Source organism: Anomaloglossus baeobatrachus, chromosome 2 (genome assembly GCF_048569485.1).
Source record: "Anomaloglossus baeobatrachus isolate aAnoBae1 chromosome 2, aAnoBae1.hap1, whole genome shotgun sequence".
Taxonomy (NCBI): Eukaryota; Metazoa; Chordata; class Amphibia; order Anura; family Aromobatidae; genus Anomaloglossus; species Anomaloglossus baeobatrachus.
In genome coordinates, this window is record NC_134354.1 from 348243172 (window position 1) to 348266705 (window position 23534).

Consider the following 23534-nt stretch of genomic DNA (forward strand, 5'->3'; position numbering starts at 1 on the left):
TAATTGGAACATAAGATTGCATGTTTAAGTCGCATTGAGGGACTAATACATTTTGTATAAAATAAAAATTTGAAAAATCTAAAAACGCCCAATCCAAATATCCCAGTTTTTCCAATAAAAAAATAAAATAAATGTAGTTTGTCACACATTTATTGCTGAATCCATGACAGCATGTAATATAATTTTCTATCTCTGTTTATTCTGAATATGCGCAAAAAAAATTAGAATAAAGTATTTTCCACTTTTGTTCATGGTGCCTTACAAGAAAAAGTAAAACATCAACAAAAGGTTGTACATATCCAAAATTGGTACCAGTAAAGGCTAAAAAATGATTTTTACACAACAAACAAGCCATCATACAGCTCTATAAATGAAAAAGTAAAAAGTTGTGGCTCTCCGAAGAGGATGCAGAACAAAAATTAGACCGTACTGAGCAAAACCTGTAGAAAAATGCTTTAAAGTAACAGTGAAAAAAAAATGGTTTATTGTTTATCAATTAACAAATTGCAAACTATTTAAAGTGAACAAATAAAAGATAAATCTAAATCATCAATATTTAATGTGACAACCTTTGTCTTCAAAGCATTACTTCTAGTTACACTTGCAGGTTTTGTTGTTCCCAACATCTTGGAGAACCACTGATCTTCAGAGCATGTCCATTGTACACATCCTTCTGTCTCAATGTATTCCCAGACAGATTCCATGATGTTGAGATCAGTGCCTCTGTGGGGACTAAATAATCATTTTCAGGACTCCTTGTTCTATTTTATGCTTAAGATAGTTCTTAAAGAAAATCTGTCAGTAGAATCGTCCCTCCTAAGTAATGTGCATGGGCATGTAGGTCATAGGAAGTAGAATAAAAAGATTCCTTGATATTTGCCATCCAATGTCTTATTCCAGAGAAATCCATGATTTTTTCATATTCAGATGAGTTGGGGGCTGGATATAATAATATATATTCTTTTGCAGTTATTGCAATTCATTACAAAACACGTATGGCACGGCATGTTTTAACATCGGCGAGAAGCCTAATCCCTAGCTACTGGATACGGAGGGAGATCCCTTCGCGAGCAGAACTTATAGCAGAACTCAACCTGATATTAATATATATATTAATATAATATAATGGAGGAGTTGATTGGTCAACAAATTGGTACACGGGAGATGGTCGTTGAGATCTGGGCGTCCTGGATCATGCTTAGGGAGACCCCGGAATTCCTTGCATGGCTCTAGAAAGTAAGTTGATTGACCCAGGTTGCCACAAACCGCACTCTAGACAAAATTTACTACCTCTTAGCTGCGGCAAAATCCAGATGGGATTCTTCTGTTCCTACCCTCACCACCCCCTTTCTCCTACCCCTCCGGCCTTGTCTGTCATGTCTTGTTCTCCCGCCCTATAGCGATATTGGTCCACATTGAGCTTGACCGCCTTCGTGGGGCATCAGCCCTTTCTCCGGTAGAAATGGACCAGGTTAAGGTTTCCCTCGGGGAGACAATAAGTTATTGGGGTATATTGTGAATTGGCTGTGATTATGGTAATGATTAATGCAATAATTCATGTAATATGCTTCAAGATCTTATGTTGGAAATCCAATAAAATTTGATTTAGAAAAAAAAAATCTGCCTGACATAACATTGTCCGCACTGTGAGCAGATGTGTAGCTTTAGTGACTACTGTAAACTAGGGGTCTCCTGGAAAGGATCATTCTTCCGCCATGTATTGATGCTTCATTTTTATTATCCATTCCTTTTTTATTGTCTAAAATATTAAATATTGGGCATAATGAATAATGATTATTTAATTTATATAACGCCGACAGATTCCGCCACAAAGCACTTTGCAATAAATGGGGGCGTTATGTTCTGCTTTGGCGATGGGAATGTCGTGCACCCTTACTTATTTTTGTGTGTTCTCCTAACCTAGCCTACTTTATCATGTGGACACAATTGATCTCATGAGTTTACATGATTTCCCGTGTAGTCTGCAGGAAGAGTATAGTGACACCTAGTGGCCTTCTTGTCACTTACACAAGACTTCACTCTAGAATGCCATTTCTCTTCTCAATGTTATATGGGGGTAAGCATACCAGACTTAATGTGGGTCAAGCACAAATGCTAGGGATTAGAAATTCCCATTTTTTTCATTTTAATTTATTTGTAAAAAATGCAATTAACTTGTTAATAAGATGGTATGTCAGCATGTAGATAGTGTCATGTATTTATTAAAAATAGATGAATAATTTGTGTCATCCAGATTCCAGTGAAGATCTAAGTAAGTGGACATTGCATCTGTACACTTACCCTAAAGGTTACATAGGGTGCTTTACACAATGTATACCTTTAATGTTCCCAAAGCCCCTATTCTCCAGACAGAGGTCAAACGTGTATCCTTTCGAGGCACCAGTCAATTTACCATGTGGATGAAGTGTTATGAAATTTCGCCCACAGTGCGGCTACTGTAATCCTCATCTCGTTATATACTATTCTCCTTTACATAAAACCAAATGCTTGTGTACCCCTTCCCAACCTGTGATATACATGTGCATCACACGTCGGGTGCTCGTGTATGTTGCTGGCTCAGGAGCTGAGCCCGCTGCTCACATGGTGGATACTGACAGTGTTACACAGCCAATATTCATCTCCAACAGCAGCGATCGCAGCTTTATCTCTATTGTTTAACCGCTATATATCAGTGTCAATCTTAGACATCAATCAAAGGGTTGCAGCTTTAAGTCCTGTAGGGAGACTATAAAGGTATAAATATATACAGTCATATGAAAAAGTTTGGGCACCCCTATTAATGTTAACCTTTTTTCTTATAACAATTTGGGTTTTTGCAACAGCTATTTTAGTTTCATATATCTAATAACTGATGGACTGAGTAATATTTCTGGATTGAAATGAGGTTTATTGTACAGAAAATGTGCAATCCGCATTTAAACAAAATTTGAGCGGTGCAAAAGTATGGGCACCCTTATCAATTTCTTGATTTGAACACTCCTAACTACTTTTTATTGACTTACTAAAGCACTAAATTGGTTTTGTAACTTCATTGAGCTTTGAACTTAATAGGCAGGTGTATCCAATCATGAGAAAAGGTATTTAAGGTGGCCACTTGCAAGTTCTTCTCCTATTTGAATCTCCTATGAAGAGTGGCATCATGGGCTCCTCAAAACAACTCTCAAATGATCTGAAAACAAAGATTATCAACATAGTTGTTCAGGGGAAGGATACAAAAAGTTGTCTCAGAGATTTAAACTGTCAGTTTCCACTGTGAGAAACATAGTAAGGAAATGGAATAACACAGGTACAGTTCTTGTTAAGCCCAGAAGTGGCAGGCCAAGAAAAATATCATAAAGGCAGAGAAGAAGAATGGTGAGAACAGTCAAGGACAATCCAAAGACCACCTCCAAAGACCTGCAGCAGCATCTTGCTGCAGATGGTGTCAATGTGCATTGGTCAACAATACAGCGCACGTTGCACAAGAAGAAGCTGTATGGGAGAGTGATGCAAAAGAAGCTGTTTCTGCAAGCACGCCACAAACAGAGTCGCCTCAGGTATGCAAAAGCACATTTGGACAAGCCAGTTACATTTTGGAAGAAGGTCCTGTGGACTGATGAAACAAAGATTGAGTTGTTTGGTCATACAAAAAGGCGTTATGCATGGAGGCAAAAAAACACGGCATTCCAAGAAAAGCACTTGCTACCCACAGTAAAATTTGGTGGAGGTTCCATCATGCTTTGGGGCTGTGTGGCCAATGCTGGCTCCGGGAATCTTGTTAAAGTTGAGGGTTGCATGGAATCAACTCAGTATCAGCAGATTCTTGACAATAATGTGCAAGAATCAGTGACGAAGTTGAAGTTACGCAGGGGATGGATATTTCAGCAAGACAATGATCCAAAACACTGCTCCAAATCTACTCAGGCATTCATGCAGAGGAACAATTACAATGTTCTGGAATGGCCATCCCAGTCCCCAGACCTGAATATCATTGAAAATCTATGGGATGATTAGAACCGTGCTGTCCATGCTTGGCGACCATCAAACTTAACTGAACTGGAATTGTTTTGTAAACAGGAATGGTCAAATATACCTTCATCCAGGATCCAGGAACTCATTAAAAGCTACAGTAAGCGACAAGAGGCTGTTATTTTTGCAAAAGGAGGATCTACAAAATATTAATGTCACTTTTATGTTGAGGTGCCATACATTTGCACCGGTCAAATTTTGTTTAAATGTGGATTGCACATTTTCTGTTAGTACAATAAACCTCAATTCAATCCAGCAAATATTACTCAGTCCATCAGTTATTAGATATATGAAACAGAAATAGCTGTTGCAAAAATCCAAATTGTTATAAAGAAAAAAGGTTAACATTAATAGGGGTGCCCAAACTTTTTCATGTGACTGTATGTATAATTTAATGCAATACATTCTTTATGGTTTAATAATCATAACTAAAAATAAACATATTTGCTATCAGCCCATATGTGCAAAGCTGGATAATTAATACATAAAGTTATTTAACCCATGGTAAAAGTAAAAAAAAAACAGGGAAAATTGCAAATTACCTTTTTTTAGTTTCCACACATCCCTCCAAAAATGCAATAAAGTCATCAAATGTAGTCCAAACTGGTATTGATGATACAAACTAGTCAAAAATAAGCTCTCTACAGCTTAAAGGGAAGGTATCGCGTTTTTTTATTTTTGTATTAAAATAGTGATTATGAAATCAAGTATTTCTAATACAAAATGAAAATCGCAGCTTATTTAGTTTTTATTTAATTCTTATTTTACTGAAGGCACTGGGGGCTGCCATGCTGGATTTGCTGTGTGTGTAATGACAGTAACTCATTCCTTTTATGGCAGCCCCTGTGCATAGAGAACAGTAGTCGGCATCCGACCCCATGCAGTACGTTACAGTGGGCGTATGCTGTGACCAGGGAGGAGATCAGCGCCATTATTGTGGAGCTGTTTGCTCCACTTTACCCCTGTCACCCGTCGGGATGTGTGAGTACGGGCCACCTCCCCTCCCTTCCCCCCGTTACCATCTCCGATGACATCCCATACCTTCGTTCTCCCCAGCCCCTGCTCTGCCCCAGCTACTGCCGCCGCCCCTCCCCCCCCGCCGTTACCGTCTCCAATGACTCCGTTCTCCCAATCCCCCTCTCTGCCCGCTGCCGCAGCTCACCCAGCTCTGCAGCTGCCGCAGCTCACCCAGCTCTGCCCGCTGCCGCAGCTCTTCCCGCTATGCCCACCGCTGCTGTGTGTTTGTGTGTTTGTGTGTGTGTGTGTGTGTGGCACAAGGTCCCCATCAGGAGTGGTGTGTGTGTGTGTGTGTGTGTGTGTGTGTGTGTGTGTGTGTGTGTGGCACAAGGTCCTCATCAGGGGTGAAGTGTGTGTGTGTGTGTGTGTGTGTGTGTGTGTGGCACAAGGTCCCCATCAGAGGTGATTGTGTGTGTGTGTGTGTGTTCGCGCGCCACTGCATGTGAGTACCTGTGTGTGTACCGGTGATACTGTCTGCAGGGTTGTGTATCTAATCCTATCCTGTGTGATACTGTCTGCATAGCTGTGTATCTAATCTGTGTTATACTGTCTGCTGAGCCATGTATCTAATCCTGTCCTGTGTGATACTGTCTGCTGAGCTGTGTATCTAATCCTCTCCTGTGTGATACTGTCTGCAGAGCTGTGTATCTAATTCTATGTTGTGTGATACTGTCTGCACGGCTGTGTATCTAATCCTATGTTGTGTGATACTGTCTGCACGGCTGTGTATCTAATCCTATCGTGTGATACTGTCTGCACAGCTGTGTATCTAATCCTATCGTGTGATACTGTCTGCACGGCTGTGTATCTAGTCCCATCATGTGATACTGTCTGCACGACTGTGTATTTAATCCTATCGTGTGATACTGTCTGCACGGCTGTGTATCTAATCCTATGTTGTGTGATACTGTCTGCACGGCTGTGTATCTAATCCTATGTTGTGTGATACTGTCTGCACGGCTGTGTATCTAATCCTATCGTGTGTTACTGTCTGCACGGCTGTGTATCTAATCCTATCGTGTGATACTGTCTGCAAAGCTGTGTATCTAATCCTCTGCTGTGTGATATGGTCTGCACGGCTGTGTATCTAATCCTCTCCTGTGTGATACTTTCTGCTGAGCTGTGTATCTAATCCTCTCCTGTGTGATACTGTCTGTACGGCTGTGTATCTAATCCTATGTTGTGTGATACTGTCTGCTGAGCTGTGTATCTAATCCTATCCTGTGTGATGTCTGCAAAGCTGTGTATTTAATCCTCTGCTGTGTGATAGGGTCTGCTGAGCTGTGTATCTAATCCTCTCCTGTGTGATACTGTGTGCTGAGCCGTGTATCTAATCCTATCCTGTGTGATACTCCTGCTGTCCTTGGTGACACTTTAGACATTTGTGGTCCTCAACAAAATGGCTCTGCACTGTGTCCCTACACTTCATTCTCTCTTATCTGTTATAAACACTCAGGAGGGGGAGGCGTGCCATCACACACAGGAGAGCAGACTCCGCCCACTTTACTGCAGGCTGTAATGTGAGCTTTTTATACAGTCGAATTTCTGTAGGATTTCAGTAGCTGCTCCCCCTAGTGTTTAACAGTAGAAAATATCAAACTTTTTAATTTTTTTTTATATTTTGCTCAATTAAAAACAAATAATAATATTTAAACAAAACATTAAAACATTATTACTTTACATTTTTTCAGTTATTGAAATTTTTTTTTTTTTTTTTGACGATACCTTCCCTTTAATTGCTGGAATATTAAAAAGGAAAGGGACCTCTCCACGTATCAGATTTTTCTTTTTTTCCACCACTTACGTAGTTTTTTTTTTTTTCTTTTTCTTTAATTTCACCACACATGGATTTTTTTTTTCCCCATTTTCCAGTACACATTGACTTGTAATGCAAATAAAAAGCTTCATACATCTATGGCACCAGAAAATTAACAGTTCTGTTTTATAAGAAGGAAGGAGGAAAATGAAAATAGCCAGGTGCAAATGAGTTAAAATGGGGTACATAGTAAGTGTACTGTGAGCAGAGACTAAAGCCTGCTTTACATGGTACGACCGATTTGTGCGATTTCACAATCGATCGTACCCGCCCCCCGTCCTTTTTGCGTCACGGGCAAATCGCTGCCCGTGTCGCACAAAGTTAGTAACCCCCGTCACACATGCTTAACTCTCGTGCGACCTCGCTGTGGGCGGCGAACGTCCACTTCCTGGAGTGGGAGGGACGTTCGGCGTCACAGCGACGTCACACGGCCGCCGGCCAATAGAAGCGGAGGGGCGGAGATGAGCGGGACGTAAACATCCCGCCCACCTCCTTCCTTCCACATAGAGACGGCGGCGGCCGCGGGAGGCAGGTGAGCTGCTCATCGTTCCCGTGGTGTCACACGGAGCGACGTGTGCTACCACGGATACGATGGTCAACTAAAGTAACCGATATTATGGAACCTAACGAGCAGTACCCGACTCACGATTTGTGAGCGATACTGCGTCGCTAGGAGGTGTCACACAGGCCGGCATCGCCAGCGATGCCGGATGTGCGTCACAAAAACCGTGACCCCGACGATCTATCGCACGATAGATTGCCTGGTGTAAAGCACCCTTAAGATTCAGGAATATTTCTGGTTTATGTGCCTGTAAGATGAAATCTGAGCTATTAATCAGCATTTTTATGTGGCCTTCCTTAAAGTGCTAGTCTCTTCCAAAGAAAATGTGTGTGTTTAACACTTTCAAAAGCCATTTCATAAATAGTTAATCTGAAATGGCAAAAAAGTTAGACCTTTCTGGCAGCATTCTGGTTCTGGTTCCCAGCAGCATTAGTAAGCTGAAAGCAATGCAGTTCTTGGCTTTAAATGTATGCATTGAATTGTACACTAAATGCATAGCACTCTCCTTTTAAAGGGAATCAGTCAGCAGGATTCCTCCCAATTATTTATATGCACAGGTAGCGCTTTCAAACACAAGCCCAGCAGCACCTTTACTTGGACAGTCCATTCCTCCGTTACAGAGGTATCAGAAATTTAATTGATATGCAAATACAGTCATGGCCGTAAGTGTTGGCACCCTTGAAATTGTTCCAGAAAATGAAGTATTTCTCCAAGAAAAGTATTGAAATTACATGTGTTTTGTTATACATGTTTATTTCCTTTTGTGTGTTTTGGAGCAACACAAACAAAACAAAGAAAAAAGGCAAATTGGACATACTATTAAACAAAATTCCAAAATGGGCCATACAAATTTGTTGGCATGTTTCCAAAATTGTGGGTAAACAAGTTTATTTCAAGCATGTGATGCTCGTTCAAACTTACCTGTCGCAAGTAACAGTTGTGGGCAATAAGAAAATCACACCTGAAACTAGATAGAAAGGGGAGAAGTTGACTCACTCTTTGCACAGTGTGCCTGTATGTGCGCCACACTAAGCATGGTGAACAGAAAGAGGAGAAGAGAACTGGCTTAGTACATAAGAGCCAAAATCATTGATCTCAATGTTCCTTTGTCGTAAGTGCACAATATAATTAAGAAGTTTACAACCCATAGCACGGTAGCTATTCTCTCTGCACATGGACGGCAGAGCAAAATTAATGAAAGGTTGCAACTCAGGATAGGCCGGATGTTGGATAAGCAGCCCAAATCAAGTATCCGTGCAGTTATCAATGTTACCGCAAACTATCCGTTGGCATTTGAATGAAATGAAACAATATGGCAGGAAACTGAGGATGACCCCACTGCTAAAACAGAGAAATAAAAAAAGCTAGATCGCAGTTTGCCAAAATGTACGTGAGTAAACCAAAATCATGAGAAAGTGTCTTGTGGATAGATGAGACCAAAATAGAACTTTTTGTTAAATCACATCAGTCTACTGTTTACCAAAAACAGATTATGAATGAGGCCTACAAAGAAAAGAACACAGTACCTACAGTCACACACGGTGGTGGCTCAAAGATGTTTTAGGCTTTGCTGCCTCTGACACTGGGTGCCTTGTCTGTGTGCAAGACCTCACAAAATCTGAAGATTACAAAAGGATTTTGGGTGGTAATGTAGTGCCCAGTGTCAGAAAGCTGGGTTTGCACTGTAGGTTACGGGTCTTCCAGCAGGACCATGACCTCAAACATACCTCAAGAAGCCCCAGAAAAAGATGGAAACAAAGCACTGTAGACTTCTGAAGCGGCCAGCAATGAGTCTAAATCCCATTGAACACCTGTGGAGAGATCTGAAAATTGCTGTTTGGAAAAGGCGCCTTCATATAGGAGAGACCTGGAGCAGTTTGCAGAAGAATACTGGTCCAAAATTCCAGTCGAGAGGTGTAAGAAGCTTTGTTGAAGGTAATGGGTAGCGATTGATTGCACTTATTTATTCCAAAGGGTGTGCAACCAAATGTTAAGTTGATGGCCCCAACAATTTTCTTCGGCCTATTTTTGGAGTTCTGTGTAAAATTATCTCCAAATTGCTTTTTTCCCCTTCTTTTCGTGTTCCAATACACACAAAGGTAATAAGCATGTGTATAACAAAATGTAATTGCAATAATTTTCTTGGAGAAATACGTGATTTTCTAGAACAGTTTCAAGCGTGCCAACACTTTGGCCATGATCATAAGTAGTTTGGGGAAATCCTGATGATGATTCCCTTTTAAAGAGATTGTCTGGACAAAAATAAAAGTTTCCTAGGTCCTTGAAGTTATAAAAAAAAATAATTGCACACTACGTGGTACTCACCTCTCCGTACTCTGCTGGATCTAGCACAGGCTGCTCCTCGATCTGCACTGATACAGGAGGAGGATATGTCATTCTTCCATTGGTAACAGTATTGCTACAGTCTGTTATTGGCTGCAGCAGTCAGGTGACTTGAGCAACAAATCATCAGCTATTTTCAGGTTGTTTTTCTGCTCAAATCAACTGACTACTCATGTAGCAACTTTTTTTTTTTTCTTTTTTTTTCAGAAAGTTGCTACCAAACCACTGCAGTTTTGCAGAAATGAAAAGTGTTCAGTGAGGGTATTTGGTCTTTATCACGAATTTACAGCAAAGTTGCTAAGTTTTTTGATGGATGGGATCTAACCACTCAGATCCCTATTGATTCTTGTGAATGGGGCTCTAAAATGTATGGCAGAGAACAGCAGTCCTCTTTTTCCATTGAAAATTAACGGAGATTTCAAATCCCTGCTCTTGAGCATTCGCGTAAGGTCATGAAACTGTAGATAATTGGGCCAATTATATTAATGACACTCTGATCAAACTCTCAGCAAACTTGGATGAGAGAATTGGAGCACACTTTAAGAAGATGGAAAACAAAATTTCTCCATTGTGTCAGTGCATGGAAATCGGACTGCACTCCGATGTCATTCGAGTGCAGTCTGATGTTATCCACACACCCATAGACTTGAATGAGTGAGACTCATTCATTTTTAGATTGAAATCACAGCAGTATGTAAGTGAAAAAAATTGGCCATCAGCACTGTCCCATTGATTAACACTCAGCTAGCCCTCCTCCAGTTTATACGGTGGTTTGCGCAAGCCCTTATTTGAAGTTCAGAAATTAACTGCTAATTCATTAGGTTGCATTACCAGGCAGTGGCCAAAACCCACAGTGGGTCAGCACATTTAAAGGGCATCTTTATGCAAGAGTAACCCTCCTAAGCCATCTATATGGGCAAGCAGGTAATAGTAATCTGAATAATACTATACCTTAATATCTGCAGACTGATGCTTTATTCCAGAGTAATTCACATATATATAAATATATATATACTAGAAGGTGGCCCGATTCTACGTATCGGGTATTCTAGAATTTTTATTTATTGTGTAGTTCATGTATGATTTTTGTTATATATATATATATATATATATATATATATATATATATATATATATATATATATATATATATATATATATATATATATATATATATATATATATATATATATATATATATATATATATATATATATATGTTGTTGTGTGTAGTTACCAAGTGTTTGTGTAGGGCGCTGTACGTGTTCTGGGTGTTGTCTGGGTGTGGCGGGGGGTGAGAGCGGTGTTGTATGTGTGTTGCGTGTGTTGCGTTGTTTGTGGAGAGCTGTGTGTCTGTAGCGTTGTGTGTGTGTGTGTGTTGTGCGGTTTTTGTGGGTGTGGTGTGTTTTGGGGGAGGTATGTTTTGTGCAATGTGTGTGTTGTGCGGTATGTGCGTATATTTATGTATGCCGCGGTGTTTGTGTGTTGTGTGTGTGCAGCGTTGTCTGTGTGTGTGGGTGTCTGTGTATGGCGGTGTTTGTGGTTCCCAGTGTGTGTGTGGTGTGTTGTGTGTGTGTGTGTGTGTGTGTGTTGGGGGGAGGTGTGCATCTCCCATCGTGCCCCATCCCCCATGCTGCGCACCTCCCATCGTGCTCCATCCGCCATGCTGCGCACCTCCCATCGTGCTCCATCCCCCATGCTGCCCACCCCCCATCGTGCTCCATCCGCTATGTTGCGCATTCCCCATCGTGCTCCATCCCCCATGCTGCGCACTCCCCATCGTGCTCCATCCTCCATGCTGCGCACTCCCCATCGTGCTCCATCCCCCATGCTGCGCAGCCCCCATCGTGCTACATCCCCCATGCTGCGCACCCCATCGTGCTCCATCCCCCATGCTATAATAGTTCTCCTATTATACTCAGAGAGGAGTATAATAGGAGGACTATAATAGGAGGAGTAGTCCTGGGGGGAGAGGCGTATAATGCCGGCTCCCTGCACATGTGTACCGGAAGCCGGTGTACGCTGGTAACTATGATACACATCGGGTAACTAAGGGACCTTAGTTACCCGATGTGTATAATGGTTACCAGCGTTCACCGGCTCCGTCAAGATGCCAGCATCGCAAGGTTATGTGTGGCGCTGCTGGGATCGTGACGGAGCCGGTGTACACTGGTAACTATGATACACATCGGGTAACCAAGGGACCTTCATTACCCGATGTGTATAATGGTTACCAGCGTTCACCGGCTCCGTCACGATCCCAGCAGCGCAAGGTTATGTCTGGCGATGCGTGTGGAGGGCCGGGGCGAGTGGCCAATCCATGCGGAGGGCGGGGCCAGGCCGAGGCGAGCGACCAATCCATGGGGGGGGCGGGGGCCATGGCGAGCCCAGCGGCCAATCAGCTTTGTGTCACCATAAGGACACAATTTTGGAGCAAGACAGACAGACAGAATAAGGCAATTATATATACAGATAGATAGATAGATAGAGATATAAGATAAATATAATAGATAGATATACAGTTAGGTCCAGAAATATTTGGACAGTGACACAAGTTTTGTTATTTTAGCTGTTTACATAAACATGTTCAGAAATACAATTATATATATATAATATGGGCTGAAAGTGCACACTCCCAGCTGCAATATGAGAGTTTTCACATCCAAATCGGAGAAAGGGTTTAGGAATCATAGCTCTGTAATGCATAGCCTCCTCTTTTTCAAGGGACCAAAAGTAATTGGACAAGGGACTCTAAGGGCTGCAATTAACTCTGAAGGCGTCTCCCTCGTTAACCTGTAATCAATGAAGTAGTTAAAAGGTCTGGGGTTGATTACAGGTGTGTGGTTTTGCATTTGGAAGCTGTTGCTGTGACCAGACAACATGCGGTCTAAGGAACTCTCAATTGAGGTGAAGCAGAACATCCTGAGGCTGAAAAAAAAGAAAAAATCCATCAGAGAGATAGCAGACATGCTTGGAGTAGCAAAATCAACAGTCGGGTACATTCTGAGAAAAAAGGAATTGACTGGTGAGCTTGGGAACTCAAAAAGGCTTGGGCGTCCACGGATGACAACAGTGGTGGATGATCGCCGCATACTTTCTTTGGTGAAGAAGAACCCGTTCACAACATCAACTGAAGTCCAGAACACTCTCAGTGAAGTAGGTGTATCTGTCTCTAAGTCAACAGTAAAGAGAAGACTCCATGAAAGTAAATACAGAGGGTTCACATCTAGATGCAAACCATTCATCAATTCCAAAAATAGACAGGCCAGAGTTAAATTTGCTGAAAAACACCTCATGAAGCCATGGGCATGCATGGCTTTCAATGGCACTGGGTCACTTGTGTTTATTGATGACATAACAGCAGACAAGAGTAGCCGGATGAATTCTGAAGTGTACCGGGATATACTTTCAGCCCAGATTCAGCCAAATGCCGCAAAGTTGATCGGACGACGCTTCATAGTACAGATGGACAATGACCCCAAGCATACAGCCAAAGCTACCCAGTAGTTCATGAGTGCAAAAAAGTGGAACATTCTGCAATGGCCAAGTCAATCACCAGATCTTAACCCAATTGAGCATGCATTTCACTTGCTCAAATCCAGACTTAAGACGGAAAGACCCACAAACAAGCAAGACCTGAAGGCTGCGGCTGTAAAGGCCTGGCAAAGCATTAAGAAGGAGGAAACCCAGCGTTTGGTGATGTCCATGGGTTCACGACATAAGGCAGTGATTGCCTCCAAAGGATTCGCAACAAAATATTGAAAATAAAAATATTTTGTTTGGGTTTGGTTTATTTGTCCAATTACTTTTGACCTCCTAAAATGTGGAGTGTTTGTAAAGAAATGTGTACAATTCCTACAATTTCTATCAGATATTTTTGTTCAAACCTTCAAATTAAACGTTACAATCTGCACTTGAATTCTGTTGTAGAGGTTTCATTTCAAATCCAATGTGGTGGCATGCAGAGCCCAACTCGCGAAAATTGTGTCACTGTCCAAATATTTCTGGACCTAACTGTATAAGATAGATAGATAGATACAGATATATATAATATGTATATATATATATATATATATATATATATATATATATATATATATATATATATATATATATATATCTAATATAAAATGAGCTGTTAAGATCTGTGGGCTGGACACAGATCTTTCTGAGAATTTGACTTCGGAGAATATTCTAAATAAAAGGGTGAGTTTCCAGTGTGAGACATGTAGATCATGAGAGCAGACTATCAGTTGTTGCATGTCTCTCACTCGTAACGCTATATAAAAATCTGGACCATCAATGTTACCAGCTCTTTTACATATTAAGCAAAGCATGGATTTCTCTTGAATAAAACTTAAGATCGTAGCTATCAAGGTTAATTTTATTCATCTTCCTATTATTATTATTTATTATTATAGCGCCATCAATTCCATGGCGCTTTACATGTGAAAGGGGTATACATAATAGGGCACGTCCTATGACCTACATGCCCATATAGATGGCTTAGAAGGGTTCTGCTCATTAAACAATGGACTGTTTTTCTACCACAGAATCGCTCAGGTTTTCAGCTAAAGCATGTAAAAGAAGTGTATTAACTTATTAGTGGCTGATGTCCAATCCTTGGGGGCTAATGCTCCTAGAACTTAGAGGGTCTGTCAGCTCTTCTGACTCGTGTGTTTTTGTGAATAATTATTCTCTATGTAATAAGGATTCTGAGGCATTTCTTTTAGAAATAGATAAGAAATGGCACAATGAAATATATGAATAAATTGACTTCTATCCTTTGAAATTGATTGGTTTTATAACATAAATAAAAATGATTGATTACTTTCCTGTGATCTTTGTTGTCACATGGAGCTTCCCCCTCACGCTTGCACAGACAATGACCAAGAGAGTTGGGCCTCCTTAGTAACTATAAGGGATCGCTCACATCTGCTGATAAAAATTGGTCCGATTTTCAGCCAGGAAAGTGGGACAAGTGAAATCAGTTTGGTATTCCATGTCAAGCAAACGTGCGTTTTGTTTTGTTTTTTTTTTTGTTTTGTTTTGTTTTGTTTTTGGGTTTTTTTTCCCTTGCCTAGCATACGTATGAAAAGCTTGTGCAATTTTTTTTTCTCAGCAATAATTATTCTGCAATCATTTACAGCGTCCTATGCTACAGAATGGTAATAGATATGTGAAAAATTGACGGCATAAGGATGATCCTTGTGACATCCGCTTTTTTTTTCTCACACCCATTGACTTCCATTGGCGAGTCTCTGTTGTGTAAGCGACCATGCTGCGATGTTTTATTGTTTTTTCCTCAGGCAGAATACAGGTGAAGAAAAAAAGTGCAGATGAGCACTGCCTTATTGTTTAACATTGGTGCAAGTGTAATGCGATATTTTTATCTGATTGCACTCGGTGTATGTGAGTGGACCCTCATTCTGAGATTTAATATGGTACTTAGCTTTTAGTACTTGACTAGCGTTAGCAACATTTTTCATCTTTGGTAGTAAAAGGCTCAAAATTTCATTTTTTTTCTACCCACCCCGCATTTGTGATTTGCAATTTCTGGTTCATTTATAGGAGCCCCATGGGATTTCACCTTTAATGTGAAGTTTTATCCGCCTGACCCTGCTCAGCTGACAGAAGATATAACAAGGTAAAGACTCATATGCTCAGGTGGTGGCAGCGTGTTACATAGGGAGAACCTGGTCACAAGCTCTCTTTTAATGAGCTGTCTCTGTCTCTGTCTGTCTGTCTCTGTCTGTCTCTGTACATTTGATGGAAAACAAAGTGACTGCACTTTGCTTCATTGCTGTGCAGGATTACACTTTTTTTTTTTTTTAAATATACTTTTCCAAGGAGCTAAAGATAAAAAATTAAAATTATCATTTAATTCAAATTTTGAAACTTAATTTTTTATTTTTTTTTATTTGGCACAAAATGGAAAAAATAAATAGTGACCATGGCCTGTATGCTTTCACTACCTGTCTGTAACCTCTGAAATATATTTAATTATATAAGTACATTTATTATGTTTCTTGATCTGTGCCAGCCTACTTATTAGTTTGGGTTTTTTTCTATGTATTTGTGAGATCATATTGACTCTATTACTGTATGCATGGGGCAGGAATAGACTTTGCTGTTCTGATAGGTGATCACTGTCATACATTCTTTCTGACTTTGGTTCTTGCCATTTTACAGGTATTATCTGTGCCTTCAGCTTCGTAAAGACATACTAGCTGGCCGCTTGCCATGCTCTTTCGCTACTCTTGCCCTTTTGGGCTCATACACTGTCCAGTCAGAAGTGGGAGATTATGATGAAGATCTTCATGGCACAGAATATGTCAGCGAGTTTAAACTGAGTCCCAATCAAACCAAGGATCTTGAGGTCAAAGTTGCGGAGCTCCATAAGTCCTACAGGTAAACCTGCAGAACACTCATTATCTAAATAATGAGATCGTGAATGGCTCATACTTCAACTTGGGTGTCGAACAATCTGGTGCTCTCTTAGGCTAGTGCCCACGGGAGTTTGTACCTGTGGATATATCCGCAGGTACGTCTGCAGGTTACCCGCAGCTGCTTGCCGCAATCTGCAGCTATTTTTAGCTGCGGTAGTACAGCGAAATAGCTGCAGTAAACCTGCGGGCAGTCATGCGACTTACCTGCGGAAGTCCCGGTCCTATCTCCATAGTGGAGGGCCGGGGTTTCCGCAGGTAAATCCACAGAAAGAATTGACATGCAATTACGTGCGGCTGCGGGACATCCGGAGCTTGTTCCGCAGCCGCACGTGTCCACAGCATGACACAGCACTCCCCATGTCCCATAGGATAACATGGGAAGTGTGTGTACATGCTGAATCCTGCGGATTTATCTGGAAAATCCGCGGATTTTCAGCAGATAAATCCGCAGGTTTAATTTCCCGTGGGCACATAGCCTAAATCTCTGGCTTCTTGACGGGAAGTAAAGTGCAGCTGGATCTGAAAACCACCTGTATAATCCTGAGCCACTACTATTTCTTTAATAAAGCTTTAAAACTTCACTACATAGTAAAATGTAGACTACTAGGGCTTTTAAAGTCTGCAGGCAATCTGTAAATGTAAGAAAAGGTATAGCCCAGCACCACCCTAAATATATGGTACTGTGCTGGACACCAAGTAAAAAATATATGTAGAACAAAGCGGAAAATTCTTTCCGTGCACCAGCACCCAAATAAGAGAACAAACAAAATGACTAAAAGGTATAGAGCTATATTAGATACTATAGCCAAACAAAAAGACACACAACACACAAATGCATATTTAAAATCAGTGGGGGAAAAACTCCACAATACAAAATAAGTTCCCTATCACATGTACAGAGTGATAGAGAGGTAATATTTCCAGAAAATGATAGTAAAATATAACAGTCACTACCTCATTGAGACAAAAAGAACACAAAACAAAAAAATAAAAAAAATATATGAGCATGATAAATGACAGATGCCAGATCAAGAAAAAAGGAGAACGTGTGAACTTTTGATCTTACACAAAGTATGATTAGGAGGGAGGGAGAGGCCTAATTTTAACATGTACCTGTGTGTCTTTGTTCTGCTGTAGTATCTAATAAAGCTTTATTACCTTTTTAGCATTATGTATTTTTTGTCCTGTTAGGCTGGGGCCACACGGTCATTAATGTGACTGAATCACATGACACTCTGCTCCCGCTCTGCTGGAGTGGAAGCCTAGTGTCAAGCCACTGTGATGGAATCCTGAGATCGCAACACAGCCGCGGAGGACAGGGCGGGCACTGTGGAGGAGAAGGAGCAAGTAATCTCCCCATCTCCTCCATTATCAGCTGATGCGATTCTCGCACTGCACTTGCATTACACTGGTGTACTGCGAGTACAGAGCAATGTTTCTCTCGCCCCATAGACTTATGGGTGGGAGAGCAAACAAATCGGATTCCACCCGCAGCATGCTGCGATTGTTTTCTCTGTCCGATTAGGGCTGAGAAAAAAAATTACTCATGAGAGCGGCCCATAGAGTAACATGGATCCGGGTGGAATGTGATTTATTTTATTTTATTTTTTTTAATCACAGTCCACTTGCTCCGTTTTACTCGCCATGTGTGCTTAGCCTTATATGAATACTGGTGCGCTCATACACCAAGAATTTTCCTCCTCTTTGTTCTACAGTCTGTAAATGTAGTCTACTACATTCAATAAAATCTAAAACAATGGGAATCCAGGAGGTGTAACAGTGAATGTGAGCTTAATTGTACTATAAATCGCGTTTTGTGGGGTGGAGGGGGGTTTATGCAGCAAAAACTCATTTGTAAATTTTTCTGCATACAAGTAAGAACACAAATAACAGATACAATATATGTACAAGATGCCTGCTAATTTTGAATAGCGTTTTCTGTGATGGCACCACCTGTTCTATCTCTGGGACTTTTACTGTTGAATTAAATGGAAACTGTCAGGTCCCCAGTTTCCCCGGAACCACGAGCAGTTCTGGGTGCATATTTAGACTTGCGCTATAACTGTTCCAGCATTTACTAGTGTTAAGGTGAACTCTTAAGCTGGTGTCACACATAACGACGACGACAACGACGTCGCTGCTACGTCACCATTTTCTGTGACGTTGCAGCGACGTCCCGTCGCTGTCGCTGTGTGTGACATCCAGCAACGACCTGGCCCCTGCTGTGAGGTCGCCGGTCGTTGCTGAATGTCCAGCTTCATTTTTTGGTCGTCACTCTCCCGCTGTGACACACACATCGCTGTGTGTGACAGCGAGAGAGCGACGAAATGAAGCGATCAGGAGCCGGCACTGGCAGCTGCGGTAAGCTGTAACCAGCGTAAACATCGGGTAACCAAGGGAAGACCTTTCCCTGGTTACCCGATGTTTACGCTGGTTACCAGCCTCCGCTCTTGCTGCCAGTGCCGGCTCCTGCACTGTGACATGTGGCTGCAGTACGCATCGGGTAATTAACCCGATGTATACTATAGCAAGGAGAGCAAGGAGCCAGCGCTAAGCAGTGCGCGCGGCTCCCTGCTCTCTGCACTGTGACATGTAGCTGCAGCACACATCGGGTTAATTAACCCGATGTGTGCTGCAGGAGAGCAAGGAGCCAGCGCTAAGCGCGGCTCCCTGCTCTCTGCACTGTGACATGTAGCTGCAGCACACATCGGGTTAATTAACCCGATGTGTGCTGCAGGAGAGCAAGGAGCCAGCGCTAAGCGCGGCTCCCTGCTCTCTGCACATGTAGAACAGCGACCTTATGATCGCTGCTTCTGCTGTGTTTGACAGCTAAGCAGCGATCATAACAGCGACTTACAAGGTCGCTGTTACGTCACCGAAAATGGTGACGTAACAGCGACGTCGCTGTCGTTTAGTGTGACACCAGCTTTAATCAGAGATCACTAGTTGCCTACTGCCTGGCCGAATTGATATGGGCCAAGTGCATGCATAAAAGAATCCACACCAGACACAGTCGGATATGTAATCTTTTCTTGGCCACAGTAGAAAAGGCACCAAAACAGACAGAGGAGACTCATGCGTCCTCTGATATAGGCTAGGGGCGTACACAAGTTCAGATATGCCCATTTAGTGGGACAGTTCATGGGCTAGCGAATGGGGAGATCTGTGTTGCTGTTGATGGGCAGGTCTGACTCCAGTGGATGAAACCATGACGATGGGAGGGACGTCATCTGGTGCATCCATGCTGATGGTTTGGTCCATGATGTCTTGTAGCTTGACCAAGGGTCTTCCCTTATATGGTGGTCTTCTTTCATCTGGACATTCCTTGCATTCCAAGCAAGGTGTGGATAACAGGAAATGGTGGCCATCTTTATATCTGTGTCATGTATATGATCTGAAACCTGAATTATGTAAGGCAAATCGATATATTTCCCACAATGCTCTATGTCCAGAGGTTAATTAAGTATTTCATTTTATGGCTCTCCTCAACACTAGCATACATAAAAAGATCTTTAGAAAATGTATTTCTAAAGATTATTTATGAGAAGCTAATGAGGGCTGTGACTAGTCGCAGGGGTGTTAGTTCCTCGGCTAGTCGGCCCACTTATCATGTTATTACACCCCTGTGGGTGTGCTAACATTTTTTCCAAAAGTCAGTGCGGATGACTTCTGATCATGGGCAAGTGAGCCTCTTTGAAGGTAGTGTGCATACATCCGATGTCAAAGCAGCTCAACGCTGACAGGTACAAAGCTGTGTGCATGCGCGGCTTTGTATTGCATGCCATGATGCTGGCTGTTGTAAAGCATGTTAGTATGCCCACAGGGGCATGATAAACTTGCTATGTGGGCCGACTAGCCTGAGAACTAACGCCCCTGCGACTAGGCACAGCCTTCATTAGCATCTCATAAACGATCTTTAGAAACACTTTTTCTAAAGATCTGTTTGTGTGCTACTATATACTGGGACTGTTAGAAAGTGATTCTAGATACACATGAAGAACTGTACTGTACGAACTAGCTGAGCACTGGACTTGCCTATTGCTGGCAGTCCAATAGACAGTGGAGCACATACTGTATGTGGCCATCGCATTTCAGTGCCCTTTTTGAGGACGTGTGCTTGTCCTAGTAGTCGGACCCGCACTGAGCCACAAGTTATCACCTGTATTCTGAAATGTAAATGCTAGGCTTAATGCTTTATGATTGCCAACAATTTATTTTAGAATTATATGTATAATCATTTCCATTGTGTTGTATTATTCAGATCAATGACTCCAGCCCAAGCTGATTTGGAGTTTCTAGAAAATGCCAAGAAACTGACGATGTATGGTGTAGATATTCACCAAGCCAAGGTAGGTTTCTAAATGTAATTATTTTCCAATTCAGTATTTAGTTTAGGAAAACTGTTTAAAGGGTTTGGCACAAAAGTCAGCAGTCAGTCAATGTGACTACAGGCTTGTGGATCCTCACATCGCACTGAGCACACAATTAGGATTCATCGGTCATGTGACTGCAAGTATGCAATATACATACTCCTGGCCACAGTCCAACTAGATGTGTGTGACCTCGCTCAAAACAAGCGGATAGTGACGTTTTCCCCCAGAAAACTGGCATACAGTTATTAATAAATTTCCTCACAGTGTCGTTGGTGACAAAATCTCTGCCATGCCTTCTGGAAGCCAATAAAATGCTGCTTAATTTTTTTGTGATGCTGGCCCCACATTTTGCAGTTTGGACATAAGAATGAGTCAAATGTGTTTACTACGGTCATGATCAAATGTGTTTACTACGGTCATGATCAAATGTGTTTACTACGGTCATGATCAAGTGTGTTTACTACGGTCATGATCAAATGTGTTTACTACGGTCATGATCAAGTGTGTTTACTACGGTCATGATCAAGTGTGTTTACTACGGTTATGATCAAGTGTGTTTACTACAGTCGTGATCAAGTGTGTTTACTACAGTCGTGATCAAGTGTGTTTACTACAGTCGTGATCAAGTGTGTTTACTACAGTCGTGATCAAGTGTGTTTACTACAGTCGTGATCAAGTGTGTTTACTACAGTCGTGATCAAGTGTGTTTACTACAGTCGTGATCAAGTGTGTTTACTACAGTCGTGATCAAGGGTGTTTACTACAGTCGTGATCAAGGGTGTTTACTACAGTCGTGATCAAGGGTGTTTACTACAGTCGTGATCAAGGGTGTTTACTACAGTCGTGATCAAGGGTGTTTACTACAGTCGTGATCAAGGGTGTTTACTACAGTCGTGATCAAGGGTGTTTACTACAGTCGTGATCAAGGGTGTTTACTACAGTCGTGATCAAGGGTGTTTACTACAGTCGTGATCAAGTGTTTCCACTATGGTTGTGATCAAGTGTGTCTACTACGGTTGTGATAAAGTGTGTCTACTACGGTTGTGATCAAGTGTGTTTACTACGGTCGTGATCAAGTGTGTTTACTACGGTCGTGATCAAGTGTGTTTACTACGGTCGTGATCAAGTGTATCTACTATGTTTATGATCAAGTGTGTTTACTACGGTCGTGATCAAGTGTGTTTACTACAGTCGTGATCAAGGGTGTTTACTACAGTCGTGATCAAGTGTGTCTACTACGGTTGTGATCAAGTGTGTCTACTACGGTTGTGATCAAGTGTGTCTACTACGGTTGTGATCAAGTGTGTCTACTACGGTTGTGATCAAGTGTGTCTACTACGGTTGTGATCAAGTGTGTTTACTACGGTCGTGATCAAGTGTATTTACTACGGTCATGATCAAGTGTGTTTACTACGGTCATGATCAAGTGTGTTTACTACAGTCGTGATCAAGTGTGTTTACTACAGTCGTGATCAAGTGTGTTGACTACAGTCGTGATCAAGTGTGTCTACTACAGTCGTGATAAAGTGTGTCTACTACGGTTGTGATCAAGTGTGTTTACTACGGTCGTGATCAAGTGTGTTTACTACGGTCGTGATCAAGTGTGTTTACTACGGTCGTGATCAAGTGTATCTACTATGTTTATGATCAAGTGTGTTTACTACGGTCGTGATCAAGTGTGTTTACTACGGTTGTGATCATAGTATCATAGTTTTTAAGGTTGAAGGGAGACTCTAAGTCCATCTAGTTCAACCCGTAGCCTAACATGTTGATCCAGAGGAAGGCAAAAAAAAAAAAAAAACCCCAATGTGACAAACAAGTTCCAATGGGGAAACAATTTCCTTCCTGACTCCACATCCAGCAATCAGACTAGTTCCCTGGATCAACACCCTGTCATAAAATCTAATATACATAACTGGTAATATTAAATTTTTCAAGAAAGGCATCCAGGCTCTGCTTAAATGTTAGTAGTGAATCACTCATTACAACATCATGCGGCAGAGAGTTCCATAGTCTCACTGCTCGTACAGTAAAGAATCCTCGTCTGTGATTATGATTAAACCTTCTTTCCTCCAGACGTAGCGGATGCCCCCGTGTTCCAGACGCAGGCCTAGGTGTAAAAAGATCTTTGGAAAGGTCTCTGTACTGTCCCCTCATATATTTATACATTGTGATTAGATCCCCCCTAAGCCTTCGTTTTTCCAAACTAAATAACCCCAAGTTTAATACCCTGTCTTGGTATTGCAGCCCACCCATTCCTCTAATAATCTTGGTCGCTCTTCTCTGTACCCTCTCCAGTTCAGCTATGTCCTTCTTATATATCGGTGACCAGAATTGTACACAGTATTCTAAGTGCGGTCGCACTAGTGACTTGTACAGAGGTAGAACTATATTTTTTTCATGAACACTTATACCTCTTTTAATACATCCCATTATTTTATTAGCCCTGGCAGCAGTTGCCTGACACTGTCCACTAAAGTGAAGTTTACCATCCACCCATACACCCAAGTCTTTTTCTGTGCCTGTTTTACCCAGTGTTCTACAATTAAGTACATAATCATACATTTTATTTCCTCTACCCAAGTGCATGACCTTACATTTATCTACATTAAACTTCAATTGCCACTTCTCAGCCCAATTCTCCAATTTACATAAATCTCCCTGTAATATAAAATTATCCTCCTCTGTATTGATTACCCTGCAGAGTTTAGTATCATCTGCAAATATTGAAATTCTACTCCGCATGCCCCCAACAAGGTCATTAATAAATATGTTGAAAAGAAGCGGGCCCAATACTGACCCCTGTGGTACCCCACTATGAACTGAGACCCAGTCCGAGTACGTACCATTAATAACCACCCTTTGTTTCCTATCACTGAGCCAGGTTTTAACCCAGTTACACATATTTTCCCCTATCCCCATTATTCTCATTTTATGTACCAACC

At 41.6% G+C, this 23534-nt stretch overlaps 1 protein-coding gene across 11 annotated transcripts in view; it reads left to right on the plus strand.

The window, feature by feature from the left end:
- The window catches only part of LOC142291451 (protein 4.1-like), a 259547-nt gene that overhangs the window by 155515 nt on the left and 80498 nt on the right, over positions 1-23534 (plus strand). For all 11 annotated transcript variants that reach the window (XM_075335988.1, XM_075335989.1, XM_075335981.1 and 8 more), the window contains exons 6-8: positions 15339-15414; positions 15960-16178; positions 20478-20565. In XM_075335988.1, the coding sequence (XP_075192103.1) occupies positions 15339-15414; positions 15960-16178; positions 20478-20565 (383 nt within the window). The remainder of the gene's footprint in view (positions 1-15338; positions 15415-15959; positions 16179-20477; positions 20566-23534) is intronic.